This window comes from Crocodylus siamensis, chromosome 1 (assembly GCF_052110815.1).
Source record: "Crocodylus siamensis isolate JL-2025a chromosome 1, ASM5211081v1, whole genome shotgun sequence".
NCBI classification, from domain to species: Eukaryota; Metazoa; Chordata; order Crocodylia; family Crocodylidae; genus Crocodylus; species Crocodylus siamensis.
In genome coordinates this window covers 50,978,655-50,998,763 of record NC_143395.1, presented here as the reverse complement: position 1 = coordinate 50,998,763, position 20,109 = coordinate 50,978,655, and the positions used below count along the sequence as shown (strand labels likewise).

Here is a 20,109-nt window from a genome sequence, read left to right as displayed (position 1 = left end):
TAAAAATTAAAGATGGAAAAGACTTTAAGTCATTGATTCCAGTCCTTTGATGATATGGGATTTTTTTGCCCTCTTCTTCAGATTTTCTACTGATATTGCTAGTTTAAACTTAAATGGGTTTCTGTAAAATGATGGATTTCCATCTCATCCTGTTGTAGATTATTTCTTAACCTAATTAGTCACAGTGCTGAGAGATCTTTTACTTGCTACTCTGTATAGATTTTCCATTTAACATCCTTCTATCATTCTTACTTACACACCCTTGATGTTTATACTTATTAAACACTGGATGTATTATAATCCTAGCCTAACCTTTTTAACCTTTGTTTAACAAATCCTTCTATCTTTTCTCCTGAATCAAGTGTTTCTTGATTATTTTGTTATGCTTCTCTGAGTTCCCAGCAACTTGTAAATATTATTCAGTTAATAAAATGAAAAGCCCAAACCTGTGTTAGCCTGTTTTAGGTACAGCTTATTGTCCATTGTCACCTAAGTCCTTGCTCATTTATGTTTTAATAATTTTCCCATAGTAGCTAACTACATACTGTAATTCCAAGATGATTCTCATTTTATATGCTTTGGCTGCATCCACGTGAGCAAGGATGTGCACTTGCTTGCAGTACAAATAGTAGTAGCACACATTTGTGCCACTACTTTGTGCCACATTGCCTGCCCCTGCACATGTGCTTTATTGAGGGACACATTGTCCCACTGTGGGCCCTCTGCCCATGCCCAGCTCCTCCCTGCCCCAGGCATGCTCCTCTGACCAGTCTTCATGTGCTATGGATGGCTGCGGTGCAGGGTGCCTCAGCATGGGTCTAGTGGGCAGGCAACCCCTGTGCTGAGGGTCCCTGCACTCCAGCCAGCTGGAAAGCAGCATATGGATCCAGGGGAGCAGGTACCCCTGGGCTGGGTGTTCTCCTGTCTCCACATGCCTTAGTGCAGGGGCTCCACTGTAGAGCCCGTGCTCAAGCCCAAGGCTGCTTGCTCCTCCATCTCTATGTGCTGCAGAACCTGCTTGAGGTTCTCACAGCCTGCCTTGTGCTCAAAGCCTGCCTTGAGATGCGGAAGCAGACAGTCTTGGGTTGCTAGCTTCCCCATCTCTCCATTTGTCCTGGTGTGTGCAATTTTGGTGTGCTATGTGCCACCCTTTTTTTTTTTTTTGGCTACATCCCAGTAGCAAATTAGCAGCATTATACATGGTTTAATGTGTAGTTTGTGGTGCCATAAAGAGGCTCGTGCCTGCATATGTGGATGTAGCCTACATGTGTGGATGTAGCCCTGATCTGTATTGCCATCTGCAGCAGGTTGTTACTCATTTAGTCAGCCTTCCCCCCATTTCCTACCTCAAACTAAACAAAATATCAAAACATCAATAACTTCACTTCCCCTCTCCTCTCCACCACCATATCCAGGGCAAGGGTTTCACTATAGTGCTTTAGTGTTGCCTTTCTTTTCAGCTTTCTTTCCTTCCTAATGGCATCTCTCTGGGAGCTTTAATTTCCTTCTGGGCCAGCCAATTATCCCTGTCAACTGGTCCAAAACTCCTTGGCAAGTGGCTATTAGCAGGAGCTCCAGCCCCTGAGCCATGTACCTTGTTACATCACCCTATCCTTTACCACTGTTAAAAAGGTTGGAGATGTTCAGGTAGCCTGTAATCCCCAAACAGCACTGATGAAGAAAGAAATAGGGCAATAGCTTCCACATCATTGCCTGAAAGGTTAACTTTATGAGAAAGTCGCAACATATGAGTCAGGAATGCTGATAACTTTACCTTTTGATAACCTTTCTGCCAAGTGCTTATGAAAGGAACTAGTATGTCAAAGGGCTTCTTCCACACTCTTCCTGTAGGAGAATGTCCATCTCCAGGAGTCTTTAGTTGTTCCCTGCCAGCAAGCTATCCTCCCTTTCTTACCATCACACAGAACAGGAGAAAGTGAAGTGCTTTAGGTAAGCCTGAAGACAATGTGAACAGTAAATAGCAACAAATGACAAGCTTCTAATTTATGCTCAGCATGTTAGAGCAGGTTCAAATTTGAGCCAGATTTGATAGCCAATCTTTAATTTACAAGAAAGCAGCAATATAGACTAAATGCAAGTGGACCTGAGAAAAATGACATAAATTAATTAAATCAGTATAATCTAATAAGCAAAAGGAGAAATTGCATAAAACAACAAACGGTCATGGCATTACTCTTTTCTTCTTCTTGGAGAGGGGACTTTTTAAACAACTCTTGAGAAGTCAGCATATCTATAAAATGGAAGGATAGAAGACTCCAACCTGTCATGACCTATCTAACCTTTTGAACATTTATTCTGCCATCTGAAGCATGTGGGATTTATCTAGATACCTGCACAATGAGACATTTAGGAGCAGTTTTACAAAGCAGTCAGACAAAGATAAAGCTTTAATATAAAATATTTGCTCCTTAAGAAGGAACCATAAATTGTCTTGGAAAATGATATTTTTATCTGGAGAAGAAATCTCTGAGTTGGCAATAGCTGCAATTTCAGCAAGTTGTTTTGAAAAAAAAATCTAGTATACTCAATTTTAGCACTTCAGCATTGCCACTATGCATTCTTGGGACAAATTAACTAAAAACCTGAATTTCTGAACGAAGGAGTTTTGATTTTTTTAAAGAGATAAGTAGCTAGTAACTTTTCTGGCAACTTGTTAAGTTCTTCAACGCTACTGTTTTATAATATATTACAGTAACTAGCCAATTGGGGAACATATAAACTTGTGCTAATTTATGTGTGTGTTTAATTTAATTATCAATAATTCAGTGTAATATGCTCTGCCCATCAATTTCCATTTTCATAATGTTCAATTTTATACATTTTGTGAATTCTGATTTGTGTTTAATCTGCAAAAGAGCAGTTTACACATCTGTAGTAGATAAGAGGTTAATGTGTCCAAAGAAAATTGCTAATCACCCATATTTTTCACATAATTTGAAGCCCATTGTACCCCTTTATCATTCTGGGAACTTGTTTCTAAGTGTTTAATTGTATTTGTCTTTTAATTTTGTTTAGCACAAAGAGTTAAGAAATATAGGACAGTTCTATACAACCTCCCTGCTGACACCAAGACTATCACCATGCAGCGTCCAGTTTCTTGATCCTTGCTTCCACCCAAGTCCATTAGTTAAGAGTAGGGGATCCTGAATAAGTGTTTGAATAGATTGAGGGCCTGAGAACAGTACTAAGGAACATAATCAAGGACCCTTTAGAGCCACCTGCTCTGATTGCTGGTTTTAAATATGGGTCGAGATGATGGAGTGAATGAGTAACACCACCAGTTCTTCCTCTTCCTCCCCTCAAAGGCAACTACAGGCATTAATTGGAAAACATGTAGGTATGTCTATATAGAGTATGAGAATAAGGGTTTGAGCCTTTATTTGCTGTACCCATACACAATTCCCATTCATTTAGGCAACACTGGTTCCCAGGTAATCAGAATAGAAGCAAAATATGAAGTCACCAGTCTGCTGTTCTCTTTCCTGGGGTGTATTACAGCACTTATATTAGCATCACATTTCTTCTTTTGAAAATTTTTGAACTCTCAAAATGTGAACATGAAATAGAAGGGATTGGGTGAATTACCTTGGCTGCCACCAATGGGCCTCTTCCCCTTGAGGGACCCCACTGGTCACTGTGCACCACAATGATTGACTTCCATCATCCACCACCCTCTAGGTCCTGCCACGGAGCCAAATCCCCAGCCAGCAGATCGTGATGAGGTTGAGGCCACAGTTAGCCAGTTTTGCAAGAGGTGATCATGAGATACCAGATCGAAGGCTTTTTTGAACTCAAGATATATGACATCAATCTCTTATCTCTTGTCTAGGTGATAGGTCACCTGGTCATAAAAAGAATGGGATTGGTCAAGCACCTACCCACAACAAAACCATGCTGGGTATCCCACAGGATATTTCCATCAGCTAGTCTGTTAAGGATGGCCTCTTTGATAATCTTTTCCAAGACCTTCCCCAGGATAGAAGTCAGGCTGATGGGCCTGTAGTTTGATGGATCTACTTTCCTCCCTTTCTTAAAGATAGGCACAACATTGGTCATCTTCCAATCCTTGGGCACTTCACCAGAGCACCAGGAGTTCTCAAAGATCCATGCCAGGGGCTGGGCTATGATGCTTGCCAGCTCCTTGAGTACCCTTAGGTGTAAACCATCAGGGCTGGCTGACTTGAAAGTATTCAGCCTGTCACAAGATGAGCTTTGATGGAGGGTAAGGAATCTCCCCCACCCAGGCATCCCTGACCCACAATGGGTAGGGGTGTCCCATGGGACTGGTGAAAAACTGAAGAAAAGTACCCATTTTAGCAAGTTTGCTTTTTCATGGACATCAGTTGTAAGTTGTCCCATCTGGTTTAGCAGGGGTCCAATATTGCCCTTGCTTTGCCTCTAGCTCCCCATATATGTAAAAAAGGACTTTTTATTGTCTTTGATATTTGTAGCTAGCTGGAGTTCCATCACAGCCTTGGCTTTCCTGGTTTGCTCTCTGCAGGTCCAGACCAGAGCACAGTATTCCTCCTTGGTGGTGGATCCTGTCCTCCATCCTTTTAGGTCTTCCTTTTAAGATGTAGGAGATCTGTTCCCTGGAGAGCCAAGGGGGCTTTCGTGCTCTTTTGCTGCCTATCCTTCAAGATGGGATAGACTTTGTTTGTGCATCCAGGATTGCTCCCTTGAGGAGCAACCACTCATCCTGAACTCCCTTCCCCTTTAGGTTGTGGCCCTTTACGGCCTCACTGACAAGCCTCCTTAGCTCATCAAAGTCAGTTTTCCTGAAGTCGAAGACTTCTGTATTACTGACTGACTTGCCATCTTTACAGTAGATGGTGAAGGTGATTGCTCATGGTCACTGTCACCCAGCTTCCCTTTGATCATTAGGTCACTGATTAGGTTGTCCATGGTTTCCAGTACCAGGTTGAGCAGTGCTTTACCTCTCATCAGCCCGTAGACTTCCTGCATCAGATAGAGGACATCCACACACAAGAGAAAGGTTTGCAACCACTCAGATTTGGCTGAGCACTCCTCCCATGAGATGTCTGGGTAGTTAAAGTCTCCCATGACAACCAGACACTGGGAGTGTGCAGCCTCAGCCAATTCCCTGGAAAACTCCTGGTGAAGGTCTTGACCCTGGGTAGGAGGTCGGTAGTAGATTCGCAACATAGTATCCCTTGTGCCATGTTCCCCATGGATTTTAACCCAGAGGGTCTCAAGTCTTCCACCATGGGTGCCAATGTCAGCTTGCAGGGATGTGTAGCTTTTTTTGACATAGAGAGTTACATCCCTGCCCCTTTTGTCTGTTAGATTCCTCCTGTACAGAATATAGCCATCTATATCTGTGGTCCAGTCATGGGTGGTGTCCCACCAGGTCTCCCTTATCCCAATGACATCATAGTTATTTGCCTTTAGCAGGAGGACAAGTTCCTCCTGTTTATTCCCCAAGCTTCTGGCATTTGAGTATAGGCAAGCAAGTGTCCCCTTGGGGGCCCTGGCCTTGCCTACAGTTCATTCCAGGGCTGGGGCAGGTGGGTTCCCTGAAATGCCTTGGCCTGCTGCCTTTGCAAGGGTTGCTGAGTGGGCCAGAAGTGGGAATAGTCCCCACATCCCCCGGTGGGCATAGTTTAAAGCCCAGTGGAGCAGGTCAGCCAATCTGGCTGAGAAGAGCCTCCTCCTCAGTGGAGAGAGGTGGAGGCCGTCCTTTCCCAGAAGCTCACTGCTTCTCTCACCAAAGAACTGACTGTGGTCATGGAAGCCAAAGCCTTTCCAATGATACCAGCACCACATCCTTTGGTTTACTATCTGGATCCTGCTCTCCCTCCTCAGCCCATAGCCTGAGACTGGGAGGATTGACAAAAACACCACCTGTGCCCCCAGACCCTTTAACCCCACTCCCAAATCCCTGTAGCACTTTATGACCCAGCTGGGAGTGCTCCAAGCCATGTCATTGGTGCCTACATGAAAAAGGAGCATAGGGTAGTTGTCAGTGGGCCGGAGGAGCTTAGAGATCTTCTCCAAAATGTCTCAAATATGGGCTCCAGGGCAGCAGCAAACTTCCCAGGCTAAGGAATCGGGGCAGCAGATTACCCACTCAGTCCCCCTCAGGATGGAGTCTCCCACTACAAACACTTTGTGTTTTGTCTTGGGAAGAGTGGGGGCGGTAGTACAGTTGAGCCTGTGTTGTCTCTAGGAGCTGGCAACTCAGCAGGCTCTTCTACCTGTTGCAAAGCTCCAGCGGGGCAGGGGCCTGGGTTTGGTGGGCCTTGGGGCCCTTGACCACCTTGGTCTAACTCCTGGTCTGGACAATAAGGGAGGTCCTTGAGTCCTCTGAGTCCTCCTTTGTCCTGGAGGGAGACCGTGGTCTACTCTCCATCTCCCAGGGGAGAAGGGCCTAGCAGTAGGAGTCGCACTCCTGCTCACACTCGCTGATGGTATGCAGCCTCTGGACTGTAGTCTGGAGCTCCTCCAGCTGGTATGCCAGAGACCCCATTAGGGAGCAAAACTCACAAGGGGAGGTGGCCATGCTTCCAGACTCCAGAGCCTGAAAAAGTGACAGAAATCCCCACAGCCAAGAGCCAGAGGCTCCATCTACGTGGAGGCCAGAACCATGGGCTCTGTCTTGGTAGAGACCTCTGAGGTGCCAGAGGGGGAGAGCACAGACCCCGAGGGGACCCTCAGGGTACAGCATGTGCTCATCTGTGTTGTGCTACTTACGCACTAGCTACGGCTGGGACTGTCTACTCTAGGGGAATCACACAGGGCCGCAGACCCTCCTGCTTGCCGTCCTGCAGGAACTCCCATGCTAACTTGTGCACACCTGTTTGCGTGGCCTGTTTGTGAGGCTCCAGTTGTGCAGTGACCCGGGTGGCTGGGTGAATTAGGAGCCAGGGTGGGTGTGGCCCTCCCTGCCTCCAACTCAGCTGGCTCCCAGCTGACTAAGGTGGCTAAGTCCCTCCCTCCATGGGCCCCTGCTTACCTGCAGGCAGGCTGGGATCATTGGGGGTCCTGGGGGCTCTTCTGGGAGTCCCTGGGCTCACGGGGGCACAGAGGGCTTACATCCATGCATCTTTCACTGGAGCCGGGACCAGACTGGGGCTTGTGCCATTGCTGAGCCCTTTTCAAACTGTGCACATGTACAGAAGGGCCAGCTGATGCCTCACTGGACTTGGAGGTTAAGGGGGTTAAGGGGGCTTAGGGTGTCCCTCTCCCCTACCAAGGGAAGGAACAGGTAAGTACTCCCCTCCCCCTAACCTGCCTCACATGCCGGCAGCCCAGTTGCACAGCTCCCTTTTGGGCTGGGCCAAATTGGAGCCGGGGGGGCATGGCCCCCCCAGCCTCTGACTCAGCCGGCTCCCAGCTGGCTAAGGTGGCTAAGTCCCTCCCTCCACGGGCCCCTGCTTACCTGTGAGCAGGCCGGTCTCAGTTCATGAGAAAAACTTGGGTTTTATTCATTTGAATAGTCAAAAGCAAAAGAACTGAGTTAAGAAGAGATAAGAATAGAGCTAAAAGTGAAGGAAGAACATAGCTGTTTGAATTACTGGAGCCCCCCTTCTTTGTGGGATCCACCTCATTAGGATTCTCACTTCCTGTCTCTTTGGTGGCTCTGTAAATCTCTGAGGGTAAAAGTAAATTCTCTGAAAGATATTTGATTCTATATTCAGAGCTCAGGCAACTACAGATTCATTAGTCTGATGTCAGTAGTCTACAAAGCTTTAGTTAAATTTTGAAGCAAAAAAATAATTAAACAGGTGGAATTGAATGAAAAATTAAATGGAATTTAACATGCATTTGCCAGAAGTAAATCATGTTGGATGTGTCTAATGCCTTTCTTTGATAAGATAGCTGATATTCTAAACATAGGGAGTACAATAGTTCCAATTTATCTGGACATTAGCATTTGATATGGTGCCGACAGGAAATTATTCTTTCAACTGGAGAAGGTGGGGATTAGTAGAATAATGGTAAAGTGCTCAAGAAATTGGCTAAAGAGCAGATGACAATAAATTGTATTGAAAAGGAAATTGGGCTGATTATTAGAAACATATCTTCAGAATCAGCCTTGGGACTGATTTTATTTAATACTGTAGTTGAATGTAATGATCTTGGCACAAAATAGAGGAGTATGCTAAGAGAATTTTTGATGACAGAAAGGAAATATTTTCACTGTGGAGCAAGGTTAGAATATGGAATATTTGAAAAATTGTGATGAGCTTGAGAACTGGAGTTACAACATGAAATATGAAAAATGCTACTTGGTTGTCTTTTTAATTTGTGTGTGTTTTTAAATTACTTTGTAAGTTATGTACAACTTGGTTTTACTTACTAGCATAAATAGATACATTCTGAGAGGCTTACTGAAATAGTAGTGCATAAAATGCAAATGAAATATTTCACTACATTCAGTAGTCCTTGGAACATAAATACAAAAAAGAATTTTTTGCCTTTTAAGTAATTACTCAAGTGCATGGTGAAAGTACTTAAACCAGAAAATAAAGCTACATGTGAGCTTTATGGTGGAATATTTTCATTTTATAGGAAAATATTATTTTTTTCTTACTTGATTAACACTGAAGGTATGGGATATTGTGATCTTTTTTTCTTTTTTTAATCAAGTAGAAAAAAGGTTCATTTATCGTCTGTAGGTTTTTAACAGTGATATTTTAAATTGTCACTGATAAAATCAGGAGTTGAAAATACATTTACTTTTCTACAGGCTTTGCAGTACACACAAATTACTAATATACTTTGTATCTATTTACTTCATGTAATGCTTTAAAAAGTGTATTAATTTAAACGGGCAATTATGATTAACATTGTTTTGCATCTGAACTAGAATATTCAAGTAGAAAACCCAGTGGCCACTCAGGCCTCAGATTATTTTTAATGAATTCTATTGAATTATCTTGACTATGAATATACTGAACTACCTTCCTAGCAGTCCAACATATTTCCAGCAAATTGTTTCCTGACAATGTGGTTCAGTATATTTACTTGCTGTTTCCATAGGATTAATTTTTTTCCTTTGGAGTGTATTTCTTCTCAACTGAAAGAATCAGATTATGAAGAAAATTCTCATTTTTTAAAAACTGTATTATAACAATTTAAAAGTGAGAGTCTATAATATACTCTGTACATTTGAAAATTACAAGTGTGAATGTATATCCTGCAGAACGCAGAGACCCAGAATGTGGTTTCTTCAAGAGGAAGCCAGTGAATTTATAATTTGTACTGCCAATAAAATAGTGCAGCTAATATAAAATAAAGGTGTTGCTGTTATGTGTATTGGTGGAAATCTTTAAAAACATTGGCCAAGTAACTTGCCAAATGTATTCAAGACCAGGAGTAGAATATATACTTTCTGATCTTCTGCTGCAATGGAATATATTGATTTATTATCAGTGTTACATTATTTTAATTGGGCAAAAGTTTCTGGAATAAATGTTTAATGCAGAGGTACACATAAAAATGAGAGAACCTATTTTCTTCTTTTTCTTCTTTTAGGTTTTTCAGGTCAGTACTGTGAAATAGAAGTGAATAACTGTGATTCCACACCCTGCTTGAATGGTGCTGTCTGTCAGAATGATGTCAACAGATATGATTGTTTCTGTCCTGAAGGTAAGTTGTTCAAAATAATATATTGTTATCATAAGTGACAATTTGCAAAAAAATGCCTGAAGAGTCTGAGGCTGCCTTGACAGGCTTCAAATCAAGAGTTATAACTTCTCCCTTATCAAGGTACATTATTTACTTCTGAGGTCTTATTTGCATCTGGGTACATCAAGATGACAAAACAAATGCTCATAAAAAGATGACAACAGGTACATGTGGAAGCATTATTTAAGTAGATATATATCCATGAATCTAGCAATACTAGAATGACAGTAATAAAAACAAATGTTTAATACCCCAACTTTATAGAAGATGGATCAGAAAACTGAAATGCATTAGGGAAGCATTGGGTGTGGATATATAAGCATCTACTTTGTAGCCTGAGGACTTAAGTATAACATGTACAATTATAATAGAGATAGTAATTCCCTTTTGACTGCCAGTATTTTGGAGTCCATTCATATCCTTTAAGAAAAGGTTCTTTATTGTATTCTTCTTATTATTCTTCAATGTAAACTACTGAACATGAACAAAACTGATTGCTGAGAAAACCACTCATAATTTTTTTTTTCCCTGAATTTAGAGTGATTTTTCTCAGAGCCTTTTATGAATTGTTTCTGCTTGGAATATTTACAGGATAACTTGATAGATCTTAGGAGAAACAGAATCAATTTTATAATTTGCAATTATGAAAGATGAAGTAATGTAGCCTGTTTTTAATGTCAAACTTAAAGAATAAGATGGGGTTAACTACAGTAGTTTTAATTTTCAGAGACATTACGTAATATTATAGGCATTATAATGCTTATGCTATTTCTACGATCATATGAGATTCCCTAAACATATTTTATTAAAAGTGTAGTTTCCAGTATTAGTTAATTTAAGTTAGAAAACAAGATAGTTATTGTAGATCAGTTGTAAATTAAGTTTATAAAGGTTCATGTTACTGTTTACCTGACTTAATCTCATATCATTGGAATTAGAAAAATAAACCTTGGCATTCATATTGATAATTTTGTGACTTGGTAGTTATCTGTGAGACATGGATCTGATTAAACTCTGATTGCAAATGAGAACTGTTACTGTATACATTATTAAGGAACTCAGGGTAATTGCAAAGTTTTATGACTTAGGGATCAGTGGAAATTGGTTCCATGGTCAGTTTGAGAAATTATTAGAATATGCGTTGCACTGAGGGTGCTGATAGCTTAACATTAGTCATGGTCTTCTTACAGCCATGGCCTGTGACAGCACTAATGATAGTCATTTTGTAGCGTGACCATGCATTAGAATACATTTACAAGAGCATGAAATGTCAGATATTGTAGTAGAGATTCTTCAGCAGTTTCTTGTATATGAAACCTTTGCCTTCTCCTACAAGTTAGAATTAGCTAAAATTCAGTTCCACACATTCACTGTTCTGTAGAAAACACATAATAATAGAAAATGTTGGGAAATAGAATTGGCATTTGGTAGAGCTTTTAAAACTTTGACCAAAATAATTTTATAAATTCATTTCATTATAAATGTTCTTTAACATATATGTTAACTAGTTCTTATGAGATGATTATGGAAAAAAAGCTAAAACTGGATTAAGGTAAACCCCCAGTCCTATTTTTGTGATGCGCTTAAAATGCATTTGGAGGTCAAAAGTAGTGATTTACTAATAGAATAGAATAGAAAAGTCTTTCAGAAAGAGCTCTCTATAAAAACATAAGGTATTTTGTGTTTATTTTTATAAAGTAATTTGATAAACATTGATTTATTATTTAAACAGCAAACATGACATACAATGATTTATTATTTAAACAGCAAATGTGCGCACACAAGTTCCCCCCTTCCCCCCACCCCACACACACACACACACACACACACACACACACACACACACACACACACACACACACACACACACACACACACACACACACACACACACTCTCGGTGTTGGAAAAGAAAAGGCACAGGTATAGATTAATAATACACTGCTCTTTGTTTTTCCAACCAAGGATTTGATGGTCTGAACTGTGAAATCAACTTTGATGAGTGCACTTACGGCTTCTGTAAAAGCAATTCAACTTGTTTAGACCTCATTGCGGACTACAGTTGTATTTGTCCTCCAGGCTTCACTGGTAAGATTTATTTTTAAACTTAAATGAGATAATAATTATTTAAATCTGGTCAAAAATTAGAAGTAAATAAAATGTTCTTGATTGTGTTTTATTTATTGCTTTGGTACTAATGAAAACCAATTCATCTCACTGCAATGTCCTTTCGTATCCATTGTCTATCTTAATCTCTTTCCCAGATGCTAGAAGTGCTGATATGAATGCTGTTCTGTTAAAAGAGAGTAAGCAAAAAAGTATATCTTGCATAGAGAAAATATTTTAAAATACCTCATCTGCTTTATTTAGCTAAGTCTCATTTCAAAGTTTACTCAGGCAAGCAATGACAGCTATATGGAGTAATGTTTATCTTTTGAAGATCATGTCACCACTATGATTTTCTTTTGTGTGATTTGGATAACAGTGAGAATAACTGTGTGTTTTAGACAAAGCACAGTTTGCTTCAAGTGGGATATGAATGATTCTCATGATAAACAGCTTGCCAATTACAAATTTGTTTCTATATAAAATAGAATTAAGAAAACTTGCAAATAGTACTTGCATGAGAGGTCAATTCTGTTCATGACCCTTTCGGAGCCAGAATCCTCTAGGGAAACTAATAAAGCATTCTCCACAAGGACATAATAACTAATATGTTCCAGCCCCTAACCTTGTGGCATATTGATTTTTGAGCTGCTGTTTTAGAAAGGCAAAAAAGAGTGCTACTGCTCTAGCAGTGAGGGATAATGAGAGGGCAAACAGTAATAGCAGAAGGTGACAGTCTTCATGTGTTGACAAATCTAAGAGAAGAGATACTTACATACCAACAGTGTTGGACTTGATATAAAAAATGTGCATAAGGATGTAGGTAGTGGCAAACAGATCTAGCTGAATGCCTGTGTAGTACAGGGATAAGAAAAAGAGAAGAATATGTGGAGAAAGAGGAAAGTCAATGGCTTTGGGCAAGCGACTGAGAGCCAGCTCTATGAAAATGAACGGTTTCAATTGGAGGATGATGCTATTTACAAGTAGGGACAAAAGGTGGAATTCTATTTCTTCTGGAACTTAGGCATCCTGATGTGGTCATCCACATGGCATTCCTTGTCACATTGGGTGCATCTACACATGCTGTTAGGGGTCAGCAGTAAACTGCAGAACTCCGGTTTATTGCTCCAAGGTTTATCAACCACTTATTGCTCTGTGGTTTATTGCTCCCAGGAAGGTCCCAGGCATGTAGTTTACATGTGTGCCTGGAGCATACCACATTAAGCTAGGTCGCAGCAGCCCTGACTGACAGAGGGCCTCAGGGGTCAGCCTGCCAGCCTGGGGCTGCTCCAACTGGACTCAGTTTGCTGCAGAGGAGCTGGCTGGGGCACAAGGTCCTTTAGTGTGTTTAGCTGGCAGGCAGCACCTGCACTGAAGCACCCTTGTGCCCGAGCCAGCTGCCTCAGCATCTGCCAATGTGCTGCTACTCATGAGAACTCCACAGCAGGGTTGGGCTTATATTTATAATTCCTACCCTACTGCAGAGTTTATTAGTTTCATGCATCCTAATAGGGGCACATGTGTAGACAGATGTTTATTATGCAGTTAATTAGTCAATTGTGCAGTAAACATCTCATGTAGACATGCCCATTAAACCTAGGGACAGACATTACACATAAACTGGTTTAAGTGATCAGAAACTGGTTTAAACCTTTAACAGAACAGATGTTCAGTGCAAATAAACCAGTTTGAAAATGACTGAAGCCACTATTGAGATAAACCTGGTTGAATGTAGTATCAGACTTAAATGATTTGGCTCAAACCAGATTATGCAATGCCTGTCCCAGACCCCTTCCTTGTTTAAGTTAAATAAGAGTCCCCCAGCATCCTGGCATGCTCTCTGGGCTGGCCAGGGCTCTCTGCTCCACAACAGGGTTGGCCCCTCCCCTCTGCACCTGCCTGGCTGGACCTCAGGCACAGCAGGGTCTGTTAGCTTCCCCATACCCCCCTCTATTCCCCTCCCCACTGCAGTTTAAGCAGAGATCTCTTCCTCCTATCTGCCACAGCAGAGACCATAGCCAGCATGTGGCATGTTAGCTAATGGCTAGAGGTGTCTGTGTGTGTCTCTCTCTCCAATTTCTCTGGGACAGACAGACAGTACAGTGACTGCTTACGCTTTTAGAGCTAATCAACAGGTCAGCTGGTAGGCTGTTTATGAAATTTGAAGTAATGTGGAGAGAAACTATTGTTTTACTAATCAGGTGATAAAGACTGTTATCACCTCCTCCCCTCCCTATGTCCCTCCCCCAGGTGGCTTACTCACCTGACAGTTTGCTACAGACAGTGTGATAAGTCAGGGAAGGAGACTGAAAAGCTCTATATCATCAACAGATGCATGCACTGAGCATACCCCACCTTGCCTCAGAGTGCTAGCCTGTGGCTGATGGCTGGCAACACTCCTCCTGCTTGAGCAGCCAGTGGGGAAAAGCCTGGGACCATGCAGGCAGACCTACCTAATGAGAGAGTCCTGTGGGGGACTGGCCATGCCCTCCTCAGATCAGCTCCCCAGCTTCTAGCATGAGACACCGCAGGCATGCACCTGAATTTCCTCAGTCCAGAGAGTACGTCTATCCAGTTTCAAACCAGTTAAACTAATCTGCAAAGATTGAATCAATTCAGGCTCAGGCTTTTTGAATGTCTGTCTTTAGCCCTTGTTCCAAGAAATCAGTAACACAACAGGTTGGCATTCTTATTGTGAGCACATAGTCTTATGAACCTATGCATGACTACACAGTTACATCCACTGATCATGTGCAGTAGTAGAAGGGACCTGTATGCACATCCCAGACATGGAATCATCCAAAACCTATGACGGTCAGGATTAACCTCATTTGGGATGCTGGAGATCCTGGGGTCTAGATCCCATTCACCCAGAGGCAGTCGGAATCTGGGTGGCTCTGCCATTCCTGTACATATCTCTAACCACTGCCCTACAGGTCAGCCATTATTCTCTCATTTCTCTGGTGTTCCTTAATGATCTTTATCATTGTACTTAATGTTTACTTACACTAGTACATCTTGTTCACCTAACATTAAATTAAAGTTGGGGAGTTGGTTTACAAAAAAATCCTATTTAGATTTCATATTAAATATTAAATTCAGGGATAATATTAGAATGAAGTGTGTGTGCATGCTTGCCCATGTACACAAAAATACACAACCCACTACTGAGTTCTTTGAAATAATAGGTACTCAATTATGGTTCAACAATACCACTTTTCCAATCAACTAGAAATTAGTCAAACAGCTTTGTTTACAAAAATAATTCTCTGACAGTTTTTCATTTGAAAGCATTATGCATGATTTGTTTAATTAGAAGGTAAAGTGTAACAGTTAGACTCATCTGGGAAAAACTGTGTATATTCTCCAAGGAAGAACAAAATAAACTGGAATGGGACTTATTCTGTCCTTTTGTCATAGCTTCACGGAAAACACTGAGATTATTTTTCCTATTATTGTTTATCCCCATTAAATTTGAAAATATATTTTTAAAATTATTGTTGACATATATATAATGGAATGATATATCTCAATATAATATATTTAAAATCTGAGATTTTTTTCAGGTAAACCAGAACATACTGAAGGTTTTCAGTTGTGACCTTTTAACAGAGAAACCCACCTGTTTGGTTGTATATTATAGGAAGCTCTTTATTAACTCAAAACCCTAAGGCAAGCATATATTAGGAAAGTGCAAGTTGTGGGTAAGACACAGAGAGAGGGATACAGATTGATTAATAACTTGCCCAGGTCACAAAGGAAGTCCATGGAAGAAGTACATACTTGAATCTAGATTTCCTATTGGTGAAATAAGATGACATTGCTAAGTACCATGTCTAAGTGGCACTTCCATAGCTGCGTAACTTACTCTTTTGGCACTTTATGCTCACATTGGATTTTACATAGCTATGTTCATCCTACATTTCCTTGCACTCTGTAGGCTGTACTCTGGTTGCACTGATGCCTGAGGGAAACAGAATTGCTTAGACATGCACATAATGTTGAGTAAAGTCTCAAACTGTAGTTACAGAAAAATCATAACTATCATGTTATGGCTGAAAGCAAAGCGACTTCATAACTTCACCATGGGCTATTCTTTGAAAACCTCCAGCCCTACTCTTGAAGCAGGCACAATATAAATCTGAGAGGAAGATATGTGTAGCCAATATAAGATGAACAAGCCAGAGGAATGATGGTTCGCTGCTTTGGAAAACAAAGGTGCTGGTTCAGGCACTTGCCCCATTTTATCTAATTAATATTAATTGTTCAGAAAAGCCTTCTAAATTATGTAATGGACAGCTGTGCTGCTTTCCTATCCTCCCCGTATTCTACCAAGATTGTGGAGGGATGACAGTCTTAGAAATTATTTACTCAGATGACACCAAATTGGGACTCCAAATCCTATGTTCACGTGAGGCATTTCAAACCAATCTGAATCAGTACCGATATGCATATCAGAGTTCTTGAAAGTCTTCTAAACAGTGACTTGAAAAAAAATTATATACAGACTTCATTATATATTATACTCCACTTAAGTATAAGACTTCACTCTTAAGTCTCTTGATTATGGCCCAAGTAGGGACTTAAGTAACCTCCAGTATAACTTACAGGAAATGAGAGTATACTCTAAGGGTATGTACAGACATTACATTTAGATCGGCCCAACTAGGGTTAAGTCAATCTAAGTGCTGATCTGTACAGATGTTTCAGGACATAAGATCAGGCAAAAAGATTGCTGGCCTGATCTAATTAAGTTCACATGAGTGGGTGTACTAAGTTAAATTGGGAATGAGTTAGCCCAATGTACTGAACATCTGTACACATTCGAAGCACAGCATTGTAGCTAGGAAATTCCAGCCTCTCACCCAAGCCCCAGGACTACATTTTTCCTGTCCTCTCTCCCTAGTCTGACCAGGCTGTACAAGCTTCAGTCACTGATTTGATTCAGCAGAAATTCAACCCAACTCAGCTGCCAAATCTCCGAATCCAAATTGAATCACTAGACCCTTTAATCTCTCTGAATAGAATTGGAATGTTCTAAATCAATTTGGAGACAATCATTGATTTGGACATAGATACACCCTTAAATGTTTTTTCTACATACCTCAAGGTACCAGGTGTCTGGAGAACACTGAGATAGGGGGGCAGATGGAACATCCCACAGGAGCGTGGGGGGGGGGGATCCCGAGTGCACTCAGTGGCGGTCCCAGAAATGGACCAGAAGCATTTCTGGTTCAATTTCACATCCACTGTGGAATGCACAGGGGACATGACCTCTCCTCCCCCTGGCTCAGCAACTGATGCCCCTTGGGTCTGGGGGGGCACCTGGGGTCACCCTGTGGCTGATCACCGAGGGAGGAGGGTGGGGGGGGTCTGCTGCAGAGCAAGTGGGAGGCCCCCTCATGCTCTTGTGGGATACTCCATCTGCCCCACCATCTCAGCATTCACAAGCCACATCTGGTACCTCAAGGTATATAGAAAAATATTTAAAGCTGTGTCTATGGCCAAATCGCTGATTCTCTGAATCGGTATCAAATCTTCAGATTCAGATTCGGCTGGGTCGAAATGGGACAGTGATCCTAATCAACTAATCGAATTACTGACCCCTGAATCGAGCCAAATCTGACTCTGAATCAAATATGGACTGCTGCACACACCCCTACTGTGCATGCCATACCCAATCTACAATCATGTGGCTCAAAGTAAGTTGTCTGATCACAGAACAGGTATTTAGTGCAGCACCAAGTAGCTGATGAATTCATTGATGCATGAACTGAGGATCTGGTTCACTATGCTCGATTTATTTGCTCTTAAATCTTCTTTCTTACATTACTTAACATTTCTTTGTTTCTGTTACACTTTGGATTTGTTATCAATTTTGTTTGTAGCTCACCTGAGAATCTGTAAATAGGTGAAAACTGAAAAAACTGGCTGAATTTGTTTTTGACTTTTGGATTCAAAAGAGAAATTTCACCTGATTATGCTAGGAAATAACCGTAAGAATATATATATTTATGAATATATATATATATATAGTAATTAGAAACAATAGACCTCTGAAATCATTTTGTTTGTTTTCTTTATTTGATGTTTTTAATGTGCCATACAGTGCTAACTATATCTTTGCTGCTGGAAATGAAATGTATTTGTGAAAGTGGCTCACTTTTTTGTGTACATCACGCCTTTATACACTATTTAATTTGTTTAACTATCAGCTATGATCGATGAAAATCCCTAACTTTACAGCTGTCAAGGAAAAATAAAATACAGCGTTCCCAACCTGGAAAAGTTAAATTATGTAGTTGTCACTTGGACTATGAAGTAGCTTTCTGCTTTCCTAAACCCAAAATGATTTATAGTTTTAATGTTTCATTTTCTTTTCTGTCAGACAAAAACTGTTCAATGGACATTGATGAATGTGCTTTCAAGCCCTGCAAAAATGGAGGCTATTGCCAGGATTTGATTGGTGAATTTTACTGTAGCTGTTTGCCAGGTAGGTAGTAAGGTGGTATGTTGGTGAAAAATATAGAATGTTTTTAAAAGATAACTTTTTATCACATGATTTAGGATACAGATGTGCTTTGCCTAAGAAAAGAGAGAGGACTTGGATGAGCACTGTAGTGAAACAATGTATGATTATTATGTAGGTTGGAACTTCTCTTTTTCGGAATTTGCTTAAAGAACATTTAGGTTGAAGGGGTATATTGTAAATTACTGAATAAAGTATTGTATAAAAATATGAAAATATCACTAGTTCACACCAGAATATTTGGGGAATTCAGCAATTCACATGCTTTAAACATGGTAACTTTCTGATAATCTTACATAAATGTGAAATGATTTTGTTTCCTACTTTTGTACTTCCTGAAATGTTTTTTTTCCCCCAAATGTCTTATGAGAAAGTAAGGAAAGAGAGAGTGCAAGTTCCATGTCATAGAGGTTTTGGGGTTGTGAAGAACTTTATAGAAGCTATTAGTAATTTTGAATTGAGGTCACTTACAATGTCAAATCAACTTATTTCCTGCAGTCTAGCAACAGAAACACTATTTACTAAATTTGTATGATCTTGTAAGCATATGAAAATTAACATATATCAGTATAATTTTTCTCTACTGAACTTGATTTGTAACTGTAGATTAATTTCTCAGAGTTTTAATCTAATATATTTTAATACAATATGCTAATCTAAATATACCAGACTTATATAGCATGGCTAATTCTGAAAATATACTTTTTTGTGCTACTTATGCTGTAGATTGACAAGTCACTATTGGATTGAAGAAATAGTAGTTCGGATATAATGATGTAGGGTTACTTTTCCAATTGTAATTATTTTGTTTTGTTAGGTCATTTACTGGCATGTTGCTTTGTGTTAAGTTAGCAATCTAAGTCAATAAAATAGGCATAACATAAAAGAGAACAAGTTATATTTGGATAGAAAAATCTGTTGTATGTTTTAGTAGGAAACTGTTCCAATAACTAATGGTAGAAAGGGTTGAAGCATTTTAAATCTGCATCTTTGAGCTATTTCCATTTGGAAATGTGGAGAGAATCTCTGTATTTTCACTGGAAGTTTCATGGGGAAAGTATTACTGAATTATTTTAGGGTATTTAATAACTTTGAGGGTAACATCTACATTGTGATAATGGTACAGAATTTAAATGCATTTTATTTGTAAAAATAAGATGGCAGTCACAGAACACACAAAATGCAGATTCAGCTGATTATCTACCATGATCCAAAGTCTTTTCCAAAATTATATATCCCAGTCCCCATTCTTATAAGTCTAAGCTGTACTCTTTATGTAATGACCTTCAGTTCCACCATAGTGAAACATATAGGGGACATCTACATATGCACTTTACTGTGGAGTTGACTGATTAGTAGGCCTGTATGAATAGCGAAGTATTTGATTCAGATTCAGCTGATTCAGCGAACAGTGATTTGATTTAGGGATTTGGATCACTGTCCTAAATCAATTTAGCTGAATTGGCATTGGAAAATTTGGCATTGATTTGGAGAGATTTGGTGATTCAGCCAGAGACAATAATGGGGAATCACTGAAATACCTATAACTTTGTCATTTTTTAGAAGATTTTGATGACAACATCAGGGATAGTAGCCCCTTATGAGGGCATGAGTTCTGCCAACCTCCAAGGGGATAGGTGCAGGGTTTTATGGGAAATTGCACCTGAAACTGCTGAAAGCAAAACTCATGTCATTTATGTGTGTTAAAGCAGATTTAGATGAAAGCAGCAGGGATGGTAGCCCCTTCTGAGGACATGAAACCTGCCGGGTTTCAAAGAGATAGGTGCAGGGGTTCCAGGG

The 20,109-nt window shown here is 40.4% G+C and overlaps 1 protein-coding gene across 1 annotated transcript in view; it reads left to right on the top strand.

Annotated features, from left to right (window-relative positions):
* EYS (EGF-like photoreceptor maintenance factor) overlaps positions 1–20,109 on the top strand; it is a 1,897,540-nt gene that overhangs the window by 492,622 nt on the left and 1,384,809 nt on the right. Inside the window, exons 13-15 of the mRNA XM_090034512.1 lie at positions 9,523–9,636; positions 11,640–11,762; positions 18,169–18,273. Of these exons, the coding sequence (XP_089890638.1) occupies positions 9,523–9,636; positions 11,640–11,762; positions 18,169–18,273 (342 nt within the window). The remainder of the gene's footprint in view (positions 1–9,522; positions 9,637–11,639; positions 11,763–18,168; positions 18,274–20,109) is intronic.